General features: G+C 36.0%; 2 protein-coding genes and 1 long non-coding RNA gene across 3 annotated transcripts in view; 2 read left to right on the top strand and 1 right to left on the bottom strand.

The window, feature by feature from the left end:
• Positions 1-760: 760 nt before the first annotated feature.
• On the bottom strand, positions 761-15,206 carry LOC121373731. The gene is made up of 3 exons (XR_005958118.1): positions 13,751-15,206; positions 13,015-13,110; positions 761-2,371 (listed from the first exon to the last, which is right to left on the bottom strand). It is a non-coding gene; the product is annotated as an uncharacterized LOC121373731 (long non-coding RNA).
• The window catches only part of LOC121373720 (excitatory amino acid transporter 1-like), a 95,160-nt gene continuing 71,416 nt past the window's right edge, over positions 2,735-26,478 (top strand). Inside the window, exon 1 of the mRNA XM_041500470.1 lies at positions 2,735-2,885. The gene's annotated coding sequence lies outside the window, so the exon portion shown is untranslated. The remainder of the gene's footprint in view (positions 2,886-26,478) is intronic.
• Positions 24,152-26,478, top strand: part of LOC121375863 (excitatory amino acid transporter 3-like) — a 26,352-nt gene continuing 24,025 nt past the window's right edge. The window contains exon 1 of the mRNA XM_041503578.1: positions 24,152-24,308. Within this exon, the coding sequence (XP_041359512.1) occupies positions 24,152-24,308 (157 nt within the window). The remainder of the gene's footprint in view (positions 24,309-26,478) is intronic.

The raw sequence follows: 26,478 nt of genomic DNA, 5'->3' as shown, positions 1-26,478 counted from the left end.
AGGTGTGTGTATGTATATGTATGTATGTGTATGTGTATACGTGTATACGTGTATATGTATGAGTGTTTGCGTATATTTCTGTGCATGTGCAGTATGATGATTGTCCCACACCATACATAGCTGTGTTAATACCATTGCATATTACATTGTGAATTTATTACATATATGCATTGTACTGTATACATATATATTTATCTCCTGTAAAACCCATCTTGTCACTGTCAAATATTGATTCATATTCCCCATATGCCGTTATGTAACGGCCTGGGAGAAATAAAGTTCTGTTCTGTTCTGTCTAGACACAGTGCCTGGGGACTGTCTAAATATATACCTGCCAATTAACCAAGAAAACACTCCGATTATTATTTCAGTACCTGGGTTAATTTATGTACAAAACACAATAAATTAATAATAAAATAAGTGCCCTTAAGAAATTATGCAAATTAATAAAAGAAATTATTAACAAATTCCATAAACTCTAAAACTACAGCTTCCTACAAATGAAAATATATACACTATCCATTATTGCCATTATCTATTTATTTACGAATGTATATGTATGAATATGTATGTATGTGTATGTATACAGTGTTCTAGCTAGGATTTTGATGGGGCAGGGCGCTAATTTAATTGTAGGGCATTGTTAATGCGAAAATCTTATTTTTGAGGCAAGTGCTGGATATGATTGAATTTTTACATTCATAAATATCATATATGTAGGAATCTCTATGCTGGTTTTAATTTACAAAACGTTTTTGGAGGGAGGGGAACAATCAATTTCTAAATCCAAATTTATTAATTCTAAAAAATCCTATTCTTTTTTCTATTATATATAGTATTTATACAAAAGCGGTATAGAAACTATTAGTTTTATCGTGTAAAAACTACTTCCGGAAGTCGGACAATAGCAGGTGCCCAAAAGCATCATGGGAGTGGCATTGCCAGCCTAAACGTTATGTGTTTCTCAAATTTTAAATAAAATACTTTGATTATATTTCAAAGTCTGTTGTGTCACATTACAATTTTTGTACCTTTTTCTGTGAAAATAAACTCAAGTTTATGTGTGAACTGAAGAAGATCTACATCACTGGCTGTTAGTGACGGTGATGTCATACGCTGTTCCCAAATGTAAACATTATTTGCAGGAAGCAACTTGCGGTTTTGTTTCAAAATGTTTAAATAAAAACGCTAACTAGTTCCGAATGGGAGCGAATAATGCAGACTTGAAAAATATGAGGTAATTTGATGTTACAGGAAGTGTAAATGTTATATTTATTTATGCAGTTCAACAAATATTGCTGTAAATAGGTGTTTGAAAAATGAGAAAACGATCTACCGGAAAATGGAGCTAACATTTGTCATGCGCACAACTCATTTCCTAGTGACATTATATCACTGCGAATTATCAGGTAGGGATTTTCAGGTCAATAGGAAGCATAGCTGCTTCATAAATAAAGTACAAACATACACTAAATATCTTGTAATGTTCCAGTATCAGCCCGGGCCGCTTGTGGTAATGTTTCAGTATCAGCCTGGGCCGCTTGTTGTAATGTTCCAGTATGAGCCTGGGCCGCTTGTGTAATGTTCCAGTATGAGCCTGGGCCTCTTGTGTAATGTTCCAGAATGAGCCTGGGCCGCTTGTGGTAATGTTCCAGTATCAGCCTGGCCGCTAGTGGTAATGTTCAAGTATGAGCCTGGGTCACTTGTGGTAATATTCCAGTATCAGCCTGGGCCGCTTGTGATAATGATCCAATATCAGCCCGGGTCGCTTGTGGTAATGTTCCAGTATGAGCCTGGGCCGCTTGTGGTAATATTCCAGTTACTGCCCGGTCGCTTGTGGTAATACTTCAGTATCAGCCTGGGCCGCTAATGGTAATGCTCCAATATCAACCTGAAAATGTGGGGTTTTTCGCACGTTCCAATTTTAAAATGATCCAAGAGCTAATTCAAGATGTTGGAGAATGTATACCTAGTCTGGTCGACAAAGCTTCAGCACTTTCAAAAACGTATCTCTGCGGACGACAGAGTCAAAAGTATGGGTGTGACTGTGTATGTGTCTGCTTGTCTCTATCAGGGGTGGGAATTGGTGAACTGTAAAACAAGAGGAAATCTAGAGGGGTTCCGGAAATTCTTGAAATCCTAGGTTAAAACCTGTGCCATCTGACACATTTTGGAGGAAAGGACGATTAAAATGTGAAGAAAGGCAATGTTCCATGAGAGGAAAACAGCTGATCCGAGGAGATTCCCACCCCTGCTCTATATTTGTATCTGCGTGACTGTCTGTTCGTCTGCGTGTCATAGACGTATGATACATTTTACATTAAAAATTGTGTACACAATATTTCTGAAACTCACGGCAGGATAAAGTTCTCTGAAACACAACAGAAAATTGGTTACGATTGTAATAAATGACAAAATTCTTCAAGGTGATCATTCCGGAAATATTCACTATGTTAGGGAACGTAAAAAAGAAAAACAGAAGAAAAAAGTACCCTATTAGGTGGTTATGAGTTTTGAATCTTTTTAAAATTGGACACCGCATTTTATGTAGATAGCGAAGGTGTGTGTCAAGGGTAGTGTTCTAGAACCTTAACTGGAAATACGCACAAAGCTAAACAGAAATACAATGAATGAATATGTTTCTGTGAGTCCGTCTATCCGAGCATGACTCCAGCACAGTATGTCGTTGATCGCCTAGCTACTACACGGCCCGAACAATACTGTATAGGGACCCTGTCGTTATAGTTGAATGAGTCTCACAGAGTTGGTATGAAAATCTATAGAGCTTGTAACGTAGTCACCAATTTAACCAGTTGCTAATAGATGACGATAACCGTAGCTAAAGATTGGCGCATGAACACAAACTCTAGTGAGAACAGTAAAACGTGAGTATTTGGTAATATAGGTTTAATATAATGCATCGATATGAATTTGTTATTACTTTTACATAATTATTGCATGTAAATTACTAATTTATAATACAATGAAAACTGTTTGTATGTGTATTGAGCCAGAAACTCTGAAGTTGATCAATGTGCCTTCGATATATTTGTGTGGTGATGTACTGAAATTTGTTGACAACTATAAATATCTAGGTCATATTATAATTATTACTAATAACTCACCACACGGATGAGACAAATAGTAATATTTAAACATTGCAGTAAAAAAGAAAAGAAAAATTCGTTTAACAACACCACTAGAGCACATTGATTTATTAATCATCGGCTATTGGATGTCAGACATTTGGTAATTCTGATATAGCCTTAAAGAGGAAGCCCGCTAAAGTTTTCCAATAGTAGCAAGGGATAGTTTATATATACCATTCCACAGAAATGATAACACATACCATGGCCTTTGACATACCAGTCGTGGTGCACTGATTGGAACGAGAAACAGCCCAATGGGCTACCGACAGGGATCGATCCTAGACCGATTACGCATTACGAAAGCGCTTTACCACTGGTCTACATTCCGCCCAAGTCTAAATGTTGTCGGATATATTTTTTATAGTGTTTTAATGATTGGCGGGAATAGTTTTCAGTTCCGAAATGGCTGTAATTTTAGATTTGCTGCTACAGTAGCGATACCGAACGTTTTATACGGTATACCGTCCATCTCTACCAACAAAAAAAATGTATTTTTAAATAATAATAGCAAAACAATTATCTCTCATCCATTATGTGAACACAGCTGGAAGAACTGAAACATTAATACATCTTTCAATTTTGTGTTAATACATATAATGCCATACTAGGAAAGATGATGGACAACTGTTTACCTAACACCTTATTTTAATATTAATGACGGGTTTTATTTACATTTAATTTAATGTAAAATACGTTTAAAAACTTAATAATTTATTTTATGAACATTCGCATAATAATAAGGAAAAAACTAAACATTATTTAATGCATGGCCTGTCTTGTTTTCTCCATATTATTCGGTAAACGGGGAACACAATCAAGATAATTTAACGTCTTGCCAGACAGGTTCACACAACGCTAGTCAGTTAGAAAATGACTATACACTATTTATCCTATATCAAGCCAACAGGTGGTGTCCGCATCAAATGTGGTGACCGGCCTCGGTGGTGTCGTGGTTAAGCCATCGGACATAAGACTGGTAGATGCTGGGTTCGCAGCCCGGTACCGGCTCCCACCCATCGCGAGTTTTAACGAATGAATGAGTAGGTTTAAGACTACTACACCGACCTTTCTCACTAACCATTAACCCACTGTCCAAGACAGAAAACCCAGATAGCTGAGGTGTATGCCCTGCAACCTTAATTGGATGTAAGCACGGAAATAAGTTAAAATGAATGATTGAAATGGAAAACGTGGTTAATTTCGGACAGTTCTACCTACCTATATACTTACCTACAAACCTTAATTATGACGAAACATGGTTCAGAATGCAAAGTAGGAAATGACTATTAAATCTGCTAGAGGTTTAATAAAATAGTATTTTGCTTGTTTCCACATTTGCAGGCTTTCATCCTGACTTTGTTACCTCGATCATTTGAAATTGTGAACACATACAAAAACATAGGACCTAAACGTGGATATTATATGCACGCTCACAAACACGGTAAATCTGTATTTTCTACCAGTTCTGATTTGTGTATATATCGTGTTTAAAACTTAACCTTTGAATATAGGCTACTTATAACATTATACATCACACAGTATATCTGTTATGATGTTTGGTTGTAGGTTTTTTTGAAACGTACTGAATATTAATAACTGACTGTTAGTTAAATAGTACATCTGTTATGTTAGGCTGTAGTTTTTGTGAAACATACTGGATATTAAAAACTGATTGTTAGTTAAATAGTACATCTGTTACGATGTTAGGTTGTAGTTATTGTGAAACACACTGGATATTAAAAACTAACTGTTAGTTAAATAGTACATCTGTTATGATGTTAGGTTGTAGTTAGTGTGAAACATACTGAATATTAATACCTGACTATTAGTTAAATGGTACATCTGTTATGATGTTAGGTTGTAGTTAGTGTGAAACATACTGAATATTAATACCTGACTATTAGTTAAATGGTACATCTGTTATGATGTTAGGTTGTAGTTTTTGCGAAACATACTGAATATTAATAATTGACTATTAGTTAAATGGTACATCTGTTATGATGTTAGGTCGTAGTTTTTGCGAAACATACTGAATATTAATAATTGACTATTAGTTAAATAGTACATCTGTTATGATGTTAGGTCGTAGTTTTTGTGAAACGTACTGAATATTAATAACTATTAGTTAAATAGTTCATCTGTTGTGATGTTAGGTTGTAGTTGTTGTGAAACATACTGAATAACTGACTGTTAGTTAAATAGTACATCTGTTATGCTGTAAGGCTGTAGTTTTTGTGAAACACACTGGATATTAATAATTGACTATTAGTTAAATGGTACATCTGTTATGATGTTAGGTTGTAGTTATTGTGAAACACACTGAATATTAATAGCTGACTATTAGTTAAATGGTACATCTGTTATGTTGTTAAGTTGTAGTTTTTGTGAAACACACTGAATATTTATACTTGACTATTAGTTAAATAGTACATCTGTTATGATGTTAGGTTGTAGTTATTGTGAAACATACTGGATATTAAAAACTGACTGTTAGTTAAATAGTGCATCTGTTATGATCTTAGGTTGTAGTTATTGTGAAACACACTGGATATTAAAAACTGACTGTTACTTAAATGGTACATCTGTTATGATGTTAGGTTGTAGTTTTTGTGAAACACACTGAATATTAAAAACTGACTATTAGTTAAATAGTAGATATGTTATGATGTTAGGTTGCCGATTTTGTGAAAAACAGTGAATATTAAAAACTGACTATTAGTTAAATAGTACATCTGTTACGATGCTAGGATGTCGATTTTGTTAAACACACTGCATATTAAAAACTGACTATTAGTTAAAGAGTACACCTGTTATGATGTTAGGTTGTAGTTATTGTGAAACATACTGAATATTAAAAACTGACTGTTAGTTAAATAGTACATCTGTTGTGATGTTAGGTTGTAGTTATTAGAAAACACACTGGATATTAAAAACTGACTGTTAGTTAAATGGTACATCTGTTATGATCTTAGGTTGTAGTTATTGTGAAAGAGACTGAATATTAATAATTGACTGTTAGTTAAATAGTACATCTGTTATGATGTTAGGTCGTAGTTTTTGCGAAACATACTGAATATTTATACTTGACTATTAGTTAAATAGTACATCTGTTATGATGTTAGGTTGTAGCTTTTGTGAAAGAGACTGAATATTAATAATTGACTGTTAGTTAAATAGTACATCTGTTATGATGTTAGGTCGTAGTTTTTGTGAAACATACTGGATATTAATAATTGACTATTAGTTAAATGGTACATCTGTTATGATGTTAGGTTGTAGTTATTGTGAAACACACTGAATATTAATACCTGACTATTAGTTAAATGGTACATCTGTTATGTTGTTAGGTTGTAGTTTTTGTGAAACACACTGGATATTAAAAACTGACTGTTAGTTAAATAGTACATCTGTTATGATGTTAGGTTGTAGTTATTGTGAAACACACTGGATATTAAAAACTGACTGTTAGTTAAATGGTACATCTGTTATGATGTTAGGTTGTTGTTATTGTGAAACACACTGGATATTAAAAACTGACTGTTAGTTAAATAGTACATCCGTTATGATGTTAGGTTGTAGTTATTGTGAAACACACTGGATATTAAAAACTGACTGTTAGTTAAATAGTACATCCGTTATGATGTTAGGTTGTAGTTATGGTGAAACACACTGGATATTAAAAACTGACTGTTAGTTAAATGGTACATCTGTTATGATGTTAGGTTGTAGTTTTGTGAGACACACTGAATATTAATACCTGACTATTAGTTAAATGGTGCATCTGTTATGATGTTAGGTTGTAATTTTTGTGAAACATACTGAATATTTAAAACTGACTATTAGTTAAATAGTAGATATGTTATGATGTTAGGTTGCCGATTTTGTGAAACACACCGAATATTAAAAACTGACTATTAGTTAAATAGTACATCTGTGACGATGCTAGGATGTCGATTTTGTTAAACACACTGCATACTAAAAACTGACTATTAGTTAAAGAGTACATCTGTTATGATGTTAGGTTGCCGATTTTGTGAAACACACTGAATATTAAAAACTGACTATTAGTTAAATAGAACATCTGTTATGATGTTAGGTTGCCGTTTTGTGAAACACACCGAATATTAAAAACTGACTATTAGTTAAATAGTACATCTGTTACGATGCTAGGATGTCGATTTTGTTAAACACACTGCATACTAAAAACTGACTATTAGTTAAAGAGTACATCTGTTATGATGTTAGGTTGCCGATTTTGTGAAACACACTGAATATTAAAAACTGACTATTAGTTAAATAGAACATCTGTTATGATGTTAGGTTGCCGTTTTGTGAAACACACTGAATATTAAAAACTGACGCTTCTTTAAATATAAGGTTGTAGATTTTTAATTTGTGAAACATAATGAAAAAAAAAAAAAACCCAGACAACTGGTTGAATATGTAGGTCCTAGTACATATTATATGATGTTGGGTTGCAGATATTGTGAAACATATCGAACATTAAAGACTGGCAATTGTCTAAATTGCAGCATATATGCAGGAGATATGTGCGCATGTATCTCACTATCAGTTATTCATATATCAAATATCAAATTAGGGCCGTCTGATCCTGGATCAACAATCATAACTAGTTTAACGTGCTTCTCTACCACTTGGGTTTCGAACACGCCTATCTCGACTCCAGCTTCCGATAAAATCGGGGTTCTGACTCGGGACAGGAACTGGAATGTGGCGCTGAACCCTCCACTTTTGTCTACCTAAGTAGGCATATGATAGAAACCCAAACTTAAATGTATCACAATGCGAAGGAAGGAAAGAAATGTGTTATTTAACGACGCACTCAACACATTTTATTTACGGTTATATGGCGTCAGCCATATGGCTAAGGACCACGCAGATATATAGAGAGGAACTCCGCTGTCATGGGCTACTCTTTTTGATTAGCAGCAAGGGATCTTTTATATGCACCATCGCACAGAGGATAGTATATACCACGGCATTTGTTACACCAGTTGTGGAGCACTGGGTGGAACGAAAAATAGCCCAATGGGTCCACTGACGAGGATCGATCCCAGGTATCACAATGCGATTCAGAAGCTCAACCACTTTTATTTTCGTCATTACAGACCCAGTGTTCTAGCTAGGATGTTGATGGGGCGCTAATTTAATTGTAGGGCATTTTTAACGCGAAAATCTTATTTTTGAGGCAAGTGCTGGATATGATTGAATTTTTACATTCATAAATATCATATATGTAGGAATATCTATGCTGGTTTTAATTTACAAAACGTTTTTTGAGGGAGTGGAACAATCAATTTCTAAACCCATATTTATTCATTCTAAAAAATCCTATTCTTTTTTCTATTATATATAGTATTTATACCATTTAATATCATGCCCAAATGTAATTTAAAATAAATAAATGAAATAATTAAAAGAAATGAAAACAAAGAGAAAAATTAGAAATAAATAAAAAGAAATAAAGAAATAAAAGAACAAACAAATTAAAAAAATTGACATGAGGATATATTTGTAACAAGTTGCTCACTGCATTAAAAATGAATGAATGAATGAATGAATGAATGTTTAACGACACCCCAACACGAAAAATACACCGGCTATTGGGTGTCAAACTATGGTAATGCAAACAAATAAAATGATAATCGACATCAATATAAAAATTCAAGATTTAAACAGTGTAAAGAACTGTGGAAAAATACAAATATCACAGATAGATACTGACTTTTACTCAAAATTTCAATTGTGCTGTATTGGCCATTCTCAAAGAGAATGTTACACCCCTGCACCACGGTGAGGTTACATCACGCGCATGGGTGCATTTAAAAACGGCTATATTTGCATGTCACGGTCTAGATAGATTTCATTAAATAGCTTTTGCAGATATGCTTTTAACAAAACACAGTTATGCCTACATACACCAAATAACCAGTGTTGCTAGTTTACTCTGTGCCATATTATAAAGATGCAATCAATGTGTCATTGATAAGGACTACTGACAACAGTTAAAACTATATGTATCTTGGTCTGGGTATTTGCAAAGGCAAAAATTACTTTCAAAGATTTGACGTTCTGTCGAAGTTTATCATGATGGTCTACTTTTAACTTGGTGTTTGCTAGGTGGTGTGTGGTTATGTGCGTGAGAGTGTGAGGATTACTTCGCATTCAAGCTTTGTAAGACTGCCTGTCAGCTCGTCTGCAGTCATATAGACTAAAGAAAAAACATACCACGTTACTGCTATCGGCTTTCACAGCGGTGGCCAAACAATGTATTGTCAAACGTTTTTTAGTTGGGAATTCAGACTCGTAACAACACTGTACACGCTTTGAGAGTAAAGCAAGATTTCGTATTTTTGTTTCACAATGAATTAGGGCAGGGCGGCGATAATCAGGGGCGGTGCGTGATCAAACACGGCAGGGGGGCACAGCACGGGGGCAGGACGCAGCGCCCCTCTATTTATTGCTAGCTAGAAAACTGCAGACCTGTACCTAGGGGAGGGAGAGGATCAGTGTGCGCCTAGAAAAATTATGAAAAAGTTGTTTTGTTTGTGGCTTATCTTTCATTACCTTATTTTCGTGCTTATATCCAGTTAAGGTTCAAACACGCTGTCCTGGGCTCACACCTCAGCTATCTGGGCTGTCTGTCCAAGACAGTGGGTTAGGTTTTAGTTGGTTGGTCGCCAGTGAGAGAGAAGAGGGTGTAGTGACCTTACACCTACCCAATGAGCCCTTAAGAACCCACTCTGGGGTTGGAGCCGGTACCGGGCTGCGAACCCTGTACCTACCAGCCTGTAGACCAAAGACTTAACCATACTGCGCCACCGAGGTCTGTGTGTTTATGTTTCAAGTGTGTTTGATGATTGTGTATAAACCTCTATTATTGTGTCCCTATTGTTTTTGTACTGTCACCCAACTTAGTTCAGACGAGGTACTGTCCTGCATTATTTATATTTATGTCGCTTTCCTCCAAGGTTTATATTCTGTCCGTCAGGCCTGATTTAAAAATATGTCAAGTGTGAAATATATAAATATGTACAGGCCACAGCTTGCACCTTATTGCATTGTGTATTAATTGAAGAAGTCAGTTTTGTTTAACGACACCACTTGGGCACATTGATTAATTAATCATCGGCTACTGGATGTCAAACATTTGGTAATTCTGACTCGCAGTCATCAGAGGAAACCCGCCACATGTTTTTTACCTAATGAATCAAGGGATCTTTTATATGCACTTTCCCACAGACAGGAAAGCACATACCACGACCTTTGTCCAGTTGTAGTGCACTGGTTGGATCCACCGAGGTGGTTCGATCCTGCTACGCCAGCACCCCAAGTGAGCACTCAATCGACTGAGCTAAATCCCGCCAAAATGCGTATTAACTGAATGCCTTATTAAAGGGACTGTCCCGAGTTTCCTGCATTGTAAGATGTTTCCGACTAATAAAATCTTTTAACGTCTAAAAATACGCATTGAATATATTTTCTTGTTTAGAATATCAGTGTCTGTATATTCAATGTGTTTCTGGTCGTCTTAATATTTGTAAGAAACCCAAACTGGATTTTGTCTTTTTAAATAATTTCGTACGTACGAAAAAATATACTTTAGGAAATAAAACGAAATTTAACCTATTTAACAAATCGTAGAACGATCAGAAACACGTTTTATATACAGTCACTAATATTTTATGCAGAAAAATATATTTGATATGTAATTGCAGTCGTTAAAACGTCTCTGATAGTCAATAACATCTTAAAATTTGCAGCAAACTCAGGACATTCCCTTTAAAGGGACATTCCTGAGTTTGCTGCACTGTAAGATGTTTCCGATTAATAAAATATTTCTACGATAAAACTTGCATATTAAATATATTAACTTCTTTAGAATACCAGTGTCTGTATAGTCAATGTGTTTCTGGTTGTCTTAATGTTTGTAAGGAGCCCAAACTGGATTTTGTCTTCATTTTGTACATACGAAAAAACGATATTTTAGGAAATAAAATGAAATATAATATATTACACATATTCGAACAATCAGAAACACGTTTAATATACAGCCAGTGATATTTTATGCAGAAAAATATATTTGATATGTGATTACAATCGTTAAAATGTCTCTGTTAGTCGATAACATCTTAAACATTGCAGCAAACTCAGGAATGTCCCTTTAAAGGTTTCAAACGCTAAGGCATATTCGTTTTACTATTATAACCAGTTTTGATAACTGAAATCATACTTTACTTTGATTTTATTGTGTATATTATCATTTTCCGTACATTCGAAGTGTTTTTGGTTATCTTGGTGTTTTTAATATCACAAACTGCATTTCTTTAAGTTTTAAAAACACACGTGCGTCTGAGAGGTAACAGTTATGGAGTCGAGAGTTTTAGTCTATTTTTAGAGGGTATTTCACCACTTCAAAGCCACGAAAATATAAACGTAACACTGAGTGTGCTGTTTTTTGGTCGTCTAAATTCTAGAAAGATCATTTAGATCAAACTCTGCATGATAGGTTAGACATTACATATGTAAGCAAAAGTCCAATTTTAAAACTATTCGCCCATTTTTGCTACATTTATTATTATTATTATTATTATTATTATTATTATTTAACATTTCTTAATTTTAGTCAATCATGAATATGATATAATTATGTATATTTATGTACCAATTTAGGCAATTTGGGGGGGGGGGGGCAAAGGGTTTGGCGACACTCGTATAAACTTTATTAGCCGTAAACATACAGTTCATAGGCATTACAAACATTAAAATATAATACATATATCATTAAAAGGAGAAAGCTTTCGCTCGTTAGATACATTTTGACGGTAAAAATAATAAAGTTTGTTTTATTTAACGACGCCACTAGAGCACATTGATTTTTGTTTATCTTATCATCGGCTATTGGACGGCAAACATACGGTCATTCTGACACTGTTTTGTTTTAGAGGAAACCCGCTGTCGCCACATAGGCTACACTTTTACGACAGGCAGCAAGGGATCTTTTTTTTGCACTTCCCACAGGCAGGATAGCACAAACCATGGCCTTTGTTGAACCAGTTATGGATCACTGGTCGGTGCAAGTGGTTTACATGTATCCACTGAGCCTTGCGGAGCACTCACTCAGGATTTGGAGTCGGTATTTGGATTAAAAATCCCATGTCTCGACTGGGATCCGAACCCAGTACCTACCAGCCTGTAGACCGATGGCCTAACCACGACGCCACCGAGGCAGGTTTGATGGTAAATGTTATCTAAGGTTCACTGATCATGTGTTATTACCTATGTATCAAAAAGTAAGTTTTAATACAGGACATTTATAGTGTAAAGGTAGCAGCGAAGTAAATCATAAAATGCTGTCCACTATATTAACATAAATTTAAAAAAATAGAAAAAGATAATTTTCCCAGGTGAATCACACATGTAGTAATGATGGCCAGTCCTTGTTTTGAGCAGCAAGTATGTCTGAACTGGGTGATGTCAACCTAAATCTGGAAATAATCTCTTATTTTTGGAGGCACCCCCCATTTTGCCATTTCACGGCTGCTAGGAAGTCTCTCCACCCTGACCATGTATTCATACTCGACATGTACAAATCACTCATGGAAAGTGAGATCTCATACAGCACAACTGTGCACTATAAATGTAGGTGCGATTCCTGTCAAAGGTCCAATTTCTTACCTATTTTCAAACTCATAAATTATTTTATTCAAATAGGGGGTGTATTTTAGAAGCACTATCTTCGTGGGCAACACGACGCTCATTGGTCAGTTTACTTCTCTGCAACCTTAAGAACAAATATTTTTTTTCGGTTTATAAATGCTATTGCTCCAACATGAATACTAACATTTTGCACTTCACGAAAGTCACTTGGTTATATGGTGACGACTGGTCAAGGGGAGATAACTCTTTGAGGAGTGTCACTGTATGGGTCTGATTTGGCCTGTAAAAAATGGGGAAAAAATTATTAGTATGATACACTGGAATTGTTTTGTTTAAATAAAAATTTCTATTTTAGGCCAAGTCTGACTGATTGCTAAACCTGGTAATATCATACTGTATACATGGGGGTATTTTCAGGCCACCTCACCTGTCCCTCAATTTTTACATTTGATTTTAAAGTTGAAAATTGTGGAATGTGGAAAACATTTTCTAATTACTTCAGTGATTATCACAAAACTGTTGCTCTATTTGGAGTATCTTTGGCATATTGGGTAACCACTAGCAGCCATACGTCCACCATGACACAACAGCATGTTGTTTCAGTGTGTTGTTACTACATATCAGGACAAAGTATTCAGTGGGGGGTATTCTGCGGACCTGGCAAATGTTTTCCCAGAGGCAGGATTATTTGTCAGTCAGATAATTTTGAAAAGTGAGAACATGTTTTTGTCACACTGGGGCAGACTACAGAAAATTAAATTTATATACTGACATTGACAAATTATTATGGGGAAAACCCCTGCCAAGAAAAATAAAGTTTTGGGTAGACCCCCTAACAGAAAAAATGTATATGTAATTGGTCACAAACTCCATCACCAAAAAGAAAGTACACTGCTCCCAAATGCCACCAAATCACCTACCTGTACCAGGCTGTCCGGGGAAGACTTTGATGCAGTGGCTAAGCCGTCAACGAGTCGAGGTGCATCTTCATATGTGGTCACCGATTCATGACGAACAGTCCTATCAACAATGGGGTATGTGTTGGCGCCTAGGTTTAAAATGTGAGCTATGTCATTTTAGATCGAAGAAGCACAAATTGTACGAAGAAGTCACTTTACACACTGCACGAGGTCAGAAAGCTGCTCAGCCTAATATTGGGATACATGTTGGCCTTATGAATACATCAGTTGGAATTACAGGATTTCGCGATTCCTTATCCACAGCTGGTATCCCTGTTGGAAGCAAGCGTGGAATGCATAATTCAGCCAATTATGTTGGATCCAAAACAGTGTACATAAACAGACAGGATAGGAAATTACAAGACAACAGATTCCATCGGCAATGAGGGCTTATATGCAGAAAAATGCGTGAATGAATTTTAAGTGGACGAAGACAAACTGAACATTGGTTATTTCACGACTGATGGCGATTCACATGCTACTGACGGTGCTACCCGAGCACAGACAGGTTCCATTGAGAATTTACGTGACACTAGACATTTTTTTAAAAGTCATCAAAAGGCGATTGAAAAAGTTTCATTTAAGAGAAGAATTTAAATTAATTTAATCTTTTAACAGATTATAAATGAATTGACATTTTTAACGAAATATTTTATGTGTAAAATGTTTTAGAATAATAAAATTTACGATTTGTAAAAGAAAAACAGCAATGCTTACACATAGTGAAGAATATCATCTGCTCATGGAGTTTGAATATATATTTCTTTCGTTAGTTTATCCTATTAATGTGACAGAACCTAGTTTTTAAACACTACGACATATCGTTCACTATTAAAGCCGTTTTTGATCATTTAAATTAGAAGTACATGCACGTGTTCTGGTATTTTAGTATTTAGAAGTGGTTCTGGTCATCCAAGCTTTTTAATACCCGAAAATTCATCATTCTAAAGACGTACGTTCGTCTAACACGTAATGGTTATCGAAACAAGCTCTAGTCTGCTTCTGGACGATATTTCCCCTTTTAAACAGCACAGATACATAGCGTCAATTTTCACGGGTTGAAACTAGCGTCTGCGCCTTTAAACTTTATATTTGATTGTTCATACCTTTCTTTAACGTGTTTCTACTACAAATATATACCAAACATTAATGATAAGATTGACTTTATTGTTTGAGTCTGACGGTGCACCACATTTTGGTGGAGTGCAATCATCTTAAAGAAACTAGAAAAGATATATTTGGACAAAGAAATGTAATGGAATCCTTTCTATTCCCGGAACCTATATTACAATTTATACGTGATACTGACTTTTATTCTAAATTTTAATTTTACCTATCTGTGATATTTGTAATTTTTACACATTTCTTTACATTGCTTTTATTTACCTCTGTGGGGCGAGACGTAGCCCAGTGGTAAAGCACTCGCTTGATGCGCGGTAGGTTTGGGATCGACCCCCGTCAGTGGGCCCATTGGGTTATTTCTCGCTACAGCCAGTGTACCACGACTGGTATAACAAAGGCCGTGGTATGTGCTATCCTGTCTATGGGATGGTGCATATAAAAGATCCCTTGCTGCTAATCGAAAAGAGTAGCCCATGAAGTGGCAACAGCGGGTTTTCTCTCTCAATGTCTTTGTGGTCCTTAACCATATGTCCGACGCCATACATAGCCGTAAATAAAATGTGTTGAGTGCGTCGTTAAATAAAACATTTCCTTCCTTCGTTATTTACCTCTTACATATTTATATTGATGTTGATCATCACTTCATGCTTTGCGTTTACCATAGTTTGACACCCAAATAACCGACGTATGTTTCGTGCTGGGATGTCGTTAAGCATATATTCTATTCTATTATTGTTTGCGGGTCGTATCCGTTAGGTTATGGAATAGCTATGGTATGGATCCTACGAACTAGGGGTTGCCAAAATTTGCCATCTTATTTTATTACGTTGCAAAAAACATTTATTCGTATATATTTATACATATTTTATAGTTTTCAGTTTTACTTCTTGTAAATATTTTTTTAAACTATTTCTGATTGTCTTTTAATCGTTTGAAAGTCTCTCATAACTCCATAGGAGTGGCCTGTATACTTTTATTGGTGTATTATTGTATTATTATCTTGTTTTTATTTTAATCTATGCAAAATTTGGGAATAAAAAAACGACATAACCTTTGGGATTATCAGAGTTTATGTCTCACTACACAGTTCACTTCCGGATGAGAGTTCACTCACTATAGTTCCTAATTGTGACATGCTATGTTTCACATATTCACATCTAGTAACTGGGGAAGAATTAAAACAATTTGTATTTTTAATGGCAAGGGTTTCAGCTGGGTTTTGCCCGTTATATTGCAATATTGTGTGCATTAATGTCTTGGGACATGGTTGTATAGCGGAAGAAGCCGTAGGTGTGACTGGGTTCCTGAACACGTGGTTCGGACCGGTACTACAGCCAGATGCGGTCATTTAGCAAAAAAGAAATGTGATGGAAATGTTCTCAATTTTAAAGTGAAAATAAATGCTTATAATTATAATGTATATTCGCAATGGTGTATTTTGTTAGTGCCAACGAGAACCTGTTCTATTGGCAAGCTTCATTTCAACTTGGAAAATTTAACATGGATTTCAATGGCAAATGACATCTGTGTAGTTAGACCTTTTAGTCCGTCCCTTCATTCTATAAAATGTAGGGGTTTTTTTGGTGAATAAAATCAGTTTAGTTTGACGTAAGAAGAAAAGTAAAAGTATATTGGAAATAACAAATAAATACTATTTTTGTGTGCAATTTACAAATCAATCGGCTCGGAAATAAATAACTTGTAGTAAATTCCATAGTATGAAAAAAGGCGTTCCCTGTGGGACGGACTATAGAAGCATAGCTGATAAAATCCCAATCATCCCAATACCAGGGAAATATTGATGTGTTAGAAATAAGATTTACACATTCCACCAGCAATACAGACCAACACACAGCACCACAAGTATAGTACCAGAAACAATCCCAACCATGACGTAAAATACATCTGAAAAATAAGAAACAATTCAATAAAACATGAGATTCTTTATAGGGAAACAACCGGCCTCGGTGGTGTCGTGGTTAAACCATGGGACATAAGGCTGGTAGGTACTGGGTTCACAGCCCGGTACCGGCTCCCGCCCAGATCGAATTTTAACGACCCAATGGGTAGGTGTAAGACCACTACACCCTCTTCTCTCTCACTAACCACTAACAACTAATCCACTGTCCTGGACAAATAGCCCAGATAGATGAGGTCTGTGCCCAGGACAGCTTGAACCTTGATTATACTGTCTGCCCTTAAACTTTCTGGATAAGACGCCTAAAATAAATGTTGCTCACCTTTGCTTTGTTCTGTTGAGGGGTTTTCTGTAGTACTGGGCGGTATCTGGACGGAGCGCTTTGATTGGTGTGACAAATCATCGTCTGCGTCGGTAATTAGCCAATCAGCTGCAGTGACTGAAACAAAAGGACAGGTCTAAGTTCTGTCAACTCAATTCTTTATTCAAACTTTGAGCAGTAACTGCTCATCAGTTGTAATTACAAATAATATGTTGACGGACGTATGAAAGGTGTAAAATAAGAATAACAATATAAACATAGCATTATTACAATCAATCAAAGGAGAATATAATAGAATAAGTGTAATTCGACTTTGTCTCTAAGTAACAATAAAATATGCTTCACGTTTTTTGAATGCTTTCCATAGATATTTACCTAAATTACACAAATCTTTAATATTATTTGTACTTAGTAACTGTATTAATTTGAACATAGATGGACGCATTCTATAATATGTTTTAATATATAAAACTCTTAAATCGTTAAAATATGGACAGCATAATATACAATGAAACTCATCTTCAACCTCCCCCAGTTGACAAAATACGTAGACTCTGTTAATTCTATCAACATTATTATAATGTCCAACTTCAATAGCTAACCTATGTGAAGACAACGAATTTTTGTGATGCACCTTTTATACAAATCTGGAATAGATTTCGTAAGATAGTTCTGTAAAACCATATCCGTTACTAAGAATTTATAAAGATAAGAACATTTAGTCGACGTTTGTAATATGTCTGTAAGATTTTGCTTGCACTGATTTATAATTCTCTGCCATAATATTCATCATAAGCAGCATGCAATATACAGTTATTTGTTTTAAGTAATTTGAACCAATATTTTAGCATACGATAGTTGCGTACATAGGACTGTGGATAAAATATCCTTACAAAAATCTAAATGTAATTTTTCTATTGAGTTAGCTTTATAGTATCCCCATATTTCACAACAGTAATACAAAATACTTGAAATGTACGTATTAAACAAGGATAAAGACGTCATTAAATTCAACATTAGATATTTAGTATTTCTTTTAAGTGCATACATAGCTTTTCGACCTTGGTCTGTAATGATTTTAATAGCAGGTGTGAATTTACAATGATAATTAAAAGTTAAGCCTAAATAAGTGAACTGCTTTACATTATCAAGCAAAACACCATTGTAATACCACCTCTCATAATCTTTTATAGTACCACCGTTTCTAAACACTACAATCTTAGTTTTTGCAATAATGAGACAGAGACTCCATTTTGTATTATATTGGTGTAACGTATTCAACATTGTTTAGACCTTCAACGCTTTTAGCAAAAATAACCATATCATCAGCATATAATAATAGAAAAAGGCTTAAGTCCTTTAACTCATAATCAGAACATGAACTACAAATAAATTCATTTTCTAGATCATTAATATAGAAAGAATACAATATGGGGGACAAAATTTCTCCCTGTATTAAACCGACATCATTATTAAAAAATTCAGAACGAAATCCATTTATCGTAACACTATAGATGTATACATACTTTTAATAACTTTAAGAAGCTTGCCTCTAATACCAATCTTAAAAAGCTTAACCCACAAGTTTACTCTATTTACATAATCAAATGCTTTTTTATAGTCAATGAAACAGCAATAGAGCCTGTTCTTACTTGCAAGCGTTCTTGAAATGATAGCGTATAATGAGAAAATAGCATCTGTTGTCCCCATTCCTCTACGAAAGCCAAACTGAGCGTCAGTAACAACATCAAACTCATCCGACCAATCTAACAATCTCTTATTGAGTATAGAAGTAACTAATTTTCCTCGAGCACTTGGTAAGCTAATGCCTCTGTAGTTATTAGGGTCAGACGTATCACCTTTCTTAAAAACTGGAACAATGACAGCGACACCCGAATTTAAAATTTTATTAAAAAAAAAATTAATGATAGGGATTAAAGGCTCTTTGAATTCAATGAGAAATTCATTTAAAATAGCATCGTAACCAGCAATTTTATCACGTTTCAAATTTTTTATCGCCAATATTATTTCATCATCAGTTATTTCGCAATTTAGTTGTTCATACAAACTTTCATAATTTATAAAGTCCTCATCTGATTCAGCCTGTTTTCCTGAAGTGTTAGACTCTGTTTCAACTACTTCTTTAAAATGATAAAACAAATTCACATAAAGGTACGTTAGACTTTTGCCGTTTGGATTTGTAGAAATTACGATAAAATTCTTTAGGAGTATGTATTCTCAAATATTCTAGCTGATTTCCCTGCCAACTATGATATTTTCTTTTAAGACGTCTTTCTAATTTTTTATAAGCATTTTTACAGATATGCAAGTTATCATTATTTTCACGAGATTTTTTAGAGTTAAAAATACGTAATGCCTCTAAGTATTGGTTGTATAAACACCTACACTCTTTATTGAACCATGGTTTATCAGTAGTTTTAGTTTTTATATTGTCCACCGTGGGCATATAATTGCGTGTCTTATCGCATTTAAAAAAAGGATCCGTTATATCATGAAGTATATCAATAAAATCAGTGACCATTTTATCTATATCTCGCTGAGAACCTGTCTCCACATTTATAACACATGCATTCAATAAATCAATATTAACTCATTGCTTCCAAGCATACCTGTTTATGTTCACCAAACCATCTAGATTTACTAAGTTTACTCATATCGGTATCTACATCAACTGAGGTAACATTTGAATTAAGCATTACTATATTTTTCAAAGCAAACGTCACATGCAATGGTGCGTGGTCAGAATACTGATTAAAGTTACATACAATAAATTTCTCTAACATAGAAAACCTATTACTAGTAGATAATAAGTAGTCTACAACACTTACACCCTGTTGACTATGAAACGTAAAATCATTAGCAAAACCGCTAGAGTGTCTACCATTAACGATACGCAATCCAGTAGCTTTACATAAGTTCAAAAGTTTACACTCATAATTATTTTGCCCTCCATCAGCGTTAATTCTTGGTGATAACTCCTCGTCATTAGAATAATTAATTAGATCGTTTATATGATGAAGTAAGCTAACATGAGGCTCGTCAAATTTAATAAAATCATCTCTAGATGCAGTTCTAATATTAAAATCTCCAAATAAAAACACATCCCCAGTCATAGAATAATACTTAATTGATTTTTGTAATTCTATAAACAGATCACAATCATATAATCTGTAATAGGAAGATTTTTGAGGCGCTATATAAACAGCAGCTATAAAGATATCCTGGTTGAACTTATTCAATGTTTTATCTAATTTGATCCAAATAATGCTATCTAAACAATTTTCAATTATTGAAACATAAGGTATGAGTTTTGTTTTGTACATAATAAAAATACCACCACCGTGGGAATATTTTCTTTTCTTAACGGGGAACGCTTTACACACATACCCATCAAGACTAAACACAAAATCGTTAGCAATCTAACATTCAGTAAGAAAAATAAGATCGTATGTACACAAAAAGTTTACAAATTCTGTACAATTTAGTTTTTCATGTAAGCCACCATGAATGTTCCATGACAAAGTCTTTAAACGGAAATCATTTGGAAGTCGATTAACATTCTCCGGCCTGTCCTATTCAGCAGCTCGGCTTGTAGATGCATCTGTACCGTGAGTAGTGTTAACAGTGTTGCTTGAATCGCGCGAACTCGGCGGTTGCCGGAAGAGAACTCCGTCGATATAGAGCTTGTCTCTGTTCACGACTGCACGTTTGCCAGATAGGACAGCTTCTTTCCTATAGGGAGCTAGCAGTTTACGAGTGTCGTTCACTTCTTTTGGAAATTGCTCCGAAACAAAGAAGTCCGATCCCTTCAAAACACGCGATGATTTCTTCACGGTTTCACGTTCAGTGAGGTTTCCGAATCTAGCCACTATCGGCCTTGGCCTGCCGTTTCTTGAGGTTCCGAACCTGTGGGCACGCAATATGCAAGCATCTGACTCAATATGCGAATAAAACTTTTTATAATATCCAGTGTATTTTCCGTAGAACCATTTTCTAGCCTGGTTTCGTTAATACCAAAGAATAATAAATTGTCCCGCATCGAACGACACTGCAAATCAATGATGTTGTCATGCAATAGTTTTTGGTCAGATCTCGATTTGTCAAGTAATTGGCGCACTTCGTTCAAATCTCGTTTCATCTCATCCAGTTTAATATTTTTAACACTCTGTTTCACTTCTTCGAACGTTGTGCTTATAAACTGTTGACTAGTTTCTATATCTGCAACTCTCCCCTTTAGACCCTCAACCTCTTTTGAAATAAACCGACTTTGCTGTTCAATGAATTCACTGTCAGTTCAATCGAATCAAGCTTATTAAGTCTGGTAATAACCTGCTTGAGTTGAGTAGAAATGTTCGACATCCAGACCGCCATGGGTGGGGGTGGAGATGCGGGACGGGCGTTAACCATCTGAACAGAGTTTACTGGATATTGTGAATATTGCTGAGACTGCAAATTGTTCATGTTTACTGGTATTTGACTAATCGGGTATTGTACGTTTGGGACACTTAATGAAGGATTAATTGCTGAGTACCTGTAGCCATCGCGTTGTCCGCCATCTTGTCCGATGTCCGAGGTGATTGTTCTCCTTTACTTCCTTTCCTCGATTTCTTTTTCGGAGGCATTCGGCAAGCAAACCACACAAAAACTGCTTAAGAACGAGCACTTACATTCCACAAATGTTTCCATAAGAGCTAAAATTGTCTTTACAGTTAATTATTTGGTTAAAAAGTTCAGACAGTAATTTTTCGGCAAATGATGGCAAACTATTTTCATTGGTTCCTGTATGTCAGTCCCGTAGGAACGATATCTGGAATAAAGGTGGGTGGGGGTGGACACACCCTCTAGTGGCGGGTCACACTCCCCCCACCAAAAAACACCTACATCTTCTTTATCGGGTGGGGGTGGGGGGGGGGGGGCATAGTCCCGAATTAAACGAAAATGTCCGAATCTGGTTAACAACATTTATTCATATTAGCATTTTACTACCAAACAGCCATTAGGAGTTGCAAACGAATCACTACGTTTATTTACGTGGATTACAGCTAATTTTGAGGGGGGGGGGGGCAGGGGTGCACATCATGACCCCCACCCCAACCGGTTCCTACTGGCCTGCATGGTCATTCCATTTGATGGACAGACAGACAAATTGTTTATTAAAGTCTTACCTCAGTTAAAACATAAAACATCACTAAACACAATAACATCTAAAATAAAACTGAGCCACTCCATATATAGTTATGAGAGACTATAAAAATATTAGTAATCGACATAGATAAAAATATAAATATTGCATTAAAGGGACACACCCTAGTTACGGCTAGTTGTTAACCATTACGGCGTGTTTTTCGCTATTAAACCCATTTTTTTCAGAAATAAAATTGCACTTTACTTACCGTTTATTATTTAGAATATACATTTCCATTCACCTGAAGTGTTTTTTGGTAATCCTGGTAATCCTGGTGTTTGTAATACCACAAAATGCATTTTTCGTATTTCTGAAAAACGGACGCACGTTTAAGAAAAAACCGTTGAGCAGACAAGGTCTAATCTATTTTTAGACGGGATATTTCCATTTCAATGTCACAGACGGGGGGGGGGGGGGGGGGTGTGTGTGTGTGTTAGAGTTAAAAATGGGCAGAATTTTGAAAATAGCAATTAGTAAAAAAAGTTAATAGAATTAAAAAAACCCACCAAAATCCCCCAGTTACAAGCCAAAAATAAAAGGAATTGACTGCTCGGCCGAATATTGATATAATTTGGAGCATTTTAGAAGGACAGTCCAAAAATAAATAAGAGAAAGAAGAGAGGGTCGGACTATTTAATAATATTAAAAAAGAGAAGTAATTTCTACATAAAATTTTGAACGGAGGTCTAAAAGTTTAAAGTCCGTTCTATATGGTCCGGGCCGGGGGGGGGGGGGGGGTGAGTTTAAGGTGGGCGGAATTTGGAATACGAATTTAGTAGTTATGTCGAGGGACCTAAAGCCAAAAGGAGCTGCTACATTCGACTCATGTATGGATAAAATTTAAAATCCAAAAAATAATATTAGAGTGCTCGGCCAAAACGTTGTTAGGGTGATTTGAGCAATTTAGACGGGCTGCCAAAGTAAAGTGTGTCGGACTATTTATAAAAATAATAACATAACATTTTGAACCACGGCCAAAAGATTTAAAGTCCAACTAAGCCCTAAAAAGGAGGTTCCTGCCCTAGGAGAGGTTTGGCGGAACTCATGGCGAGATGTTGGGGTGATCGGTTCGGAACCTCGGAAAGAAGTGAGGCAGGTCAATGTAGCTCTCTCCCCGAAGTAAGGCTGGGTAATCTTCTGGAAGTATCAGCCTAATAATCCGATGGACGATTGGATTATCCATGTCTGATTTCAGCAGTCCTTGCCGATACACCCCGTTCCGCTCAGACGTCAAGTAGAAGGTGCGACTCTTCTCGACGTACTGGAACTGGTACCGCCCCTGACCAGATGGTGTTGGTCTCCAACTCTTGGGGATGAAGGGGCCTGGCAGTTGGGAGGTAGCAGTGAACTCCCCCCTTGACACACTCGCGGTACCGTCCAGGAAGCTTGTCGCAGGCGATCTGCCAAGTAGTGCAGTGTCAGACGGGTCCTGAACCGACACTTTCCTCTTCTTGGCGTCCCGCTCTGCACCAGCTATCGCAACAACACGTGGAGACGCCGGTGGGCTGGCTGGAGCTGACGACACTTTAACATGTCCTGTCTCCATCGGCGCTGGTGCTGCAGGAGGAGGGGCCGCCACTGCCGGTTGAGCTGACAGTTTAGGCCTCACCATTGCCGCTCCTGGCGTCTGCTGCTTCTGAGTAGTGGGGGGGGGGGGCGGCGCCGCAGAAGGGACCGCCGCCGGCAGTTCAGCTGCCGGTTTTGGCCCCCCTGAACCGCCCCTGCCGGTCTTGACTTCTTCTTTGAAGCAGAAGGGACCGCCCTTGGCGGTTGAGCCGCCGAGTTTGGTCCCCCATGAGCCGCCTTGGGACGCCTTCTCCTCCTACTGCTCGGGCGCTTCGGTCTATTGTCACCGTAATACAAGGACCAAGCTCGCGCAACACAGCCCCAAGGGTGGGGGGAGAGAAACCTCGACGTTCGCTGAACACAACCGCATTCTTCGCTGTCTCTAGTATGACTGGATAAGATATATGACTTTTTTTATGACGTGTAGCGTACAAAATACAACAAACGGCTTATTGAACTTAACCCAGGTGTCAGTCAATATACACAAACACCGACGGGAGGATTCTGGAATGATTGTCACACCACCCCGTCTCAATATTTACTGACTCAATTTTTACCGTTGACGTTAAATGCTTCACAATATATATAAAAGAGATAATTCAAACAAGGATTGTAATCTTTTTCACTTTGTCCCCCTTAGCTACATACTAGTTTTGTAACATATATTCACACGCAGGCGCACACAATCACACACACAAAAAGAAAGAAATGTTTTATTTAACAACGCACTCAACACATTTTATTTACGGTTATATGACGTCAGACATATGGTTAAGGACCACACATATTTTGAGAGGAAACCCGCTGTCGCCACTACATGGGCCACTCTTTCCGATGGCCTTTGTTGAACCAGTTATGGATCACTGGTCGGTACACATATATATATAAAGATGTAAAAATGACTTTACACACTGTACCCTGTTCTGAGTTTTGCCATAAAAAATTAAAATCCTGGACAAATAAAAAAACAAAGTTCTATTTATTCTGTTAGAAAATTGATAATGAATTGCATTAAACTACAATTTTATTACAAGTTTAAAGGGACATTACTGAGTTTGCTGCATTGTAAGATGTTTCCGACTAATATAATATTTCTACGATTAAACTTACATATTAAATATGTTTTCTTGTTTAGAATATCATTATCTGTATATTCAATGTGTTTCTGGTCGTCTTAATATTTGTAAGAAGCCCAAACTGGATTTTGTTTTTTAAATAATTTCGTATAAAATAGGAAATAAAATGAAATTTAACATAGTATAAATATTAGAACACGTTTAATATACACCCACTAATATATTATGCAGAAAAATATATTTGATATGTAATTACACTCGTTAAAAAGTCTCTGTTCGTCGATAACATCTTAAAAATGTCCGCAAACTCAGGAATGTCCCTTTAACACCGAAAACGGAAAACCGTAAACGCAAACTCTTTATTAAACGACGTGACGTCATTCGATTCTTGCATTGTGTAGATGGATAAATAACTAGTTTTATTACCCCAGCGGTCACTCATAACAGGGAAAATAAAAATCATAATTTCTCACTGAGAAACTATGATGCATTGGTCTAACGAACAATACTATTGGACAATTTGACGCTTACAAACCAATGACTTTGTCGGTACTAAATATGACGTCATCATGATTTGACAAACACACAAAATGACACAAAATGCCTTTATGGGTCTCTTTTTTTGGTGTTAAATTAATAACAAAATATCATTTTAATGCAGTTCATTATAAATTTGGAAGCAGAATAAAGAGAACTTGTGTTTTTTAAAATTATCTATGAACGTGATTAAATTACAACGTTATAGTAATTCTCAGAACAATGCGTAAAGTGGTTTACATCGTTCGTGTACAGGTTGGCCTTCGTGCATGTGCGTCGAAATTAAAGGCTTTTAGAGAAAAATAGCTGAGGTAATAAATAGAATAACAAACTCGGTACCAGTTATTATCAAATTTATGTCCCTCGTGAAATAATTTTCATTTGTCACTCGCTAAAGCTCGTGACAACTGAAAATTATTTCACTCGGGACATAAATTTGATAATAACTGGTAACTCGTTTATTATCCTCTATTAACGTGCTCATATACCACTAGGGTTTCGAAGACGCCCATCCCGAGTCCGACTTCCGATAAGATCTGTGGCCTAATTCGGGACAGGAATTACCTAAAAGTCTTCTAAAAGTGAATTTTGAAATTTTGAATAAGACCAAAAAATAATTTAAAAAGGGGAAAAGAGAAAATTTTGAAGCGCCTATGAAATTAATTAAAATTATAACTATTAAACCTTTAAAATATAAATTAACTGACGCAAATTTGGATTGGCTAATCTAATAAATTTTTTTTTTTTTTAAATGAATTAAAAACTTTAGGCCCAAGGAGGTTAGGAGGAAAGGTTGGGCCAGGCCTCACAGGAAAACTTCTTTAGTATGTTATAAAGAGATGTCAACCATATTCCGAACCTTGGTGTGACCAGGCGGGGGTCGGAGAGGAGACGAGGTCAGATCAAGCACCTAGACTAAGGCCAAAACCGCCTACGCCCTAT

This window comes from Gigantopelta aegis, chromosome 1 (assembly GCF_016097555.1).
Source record: "Gigantopelta aegis isolate Gae_Host chromosome 1, Gae_host_genome, whole genome shotgun sequence".
NCBI lineage: Eukaryota > Metazoa > Mollusca > Gastropoda > Neomphalida > Peltospiridae > Gigantopelta > Gigantopelta aegis.
The sequence above is the reverse complement of the archived record's forward strand: the minus strand, read 5'-3'. Positions and strand labels throughout refer to the sequence as shown.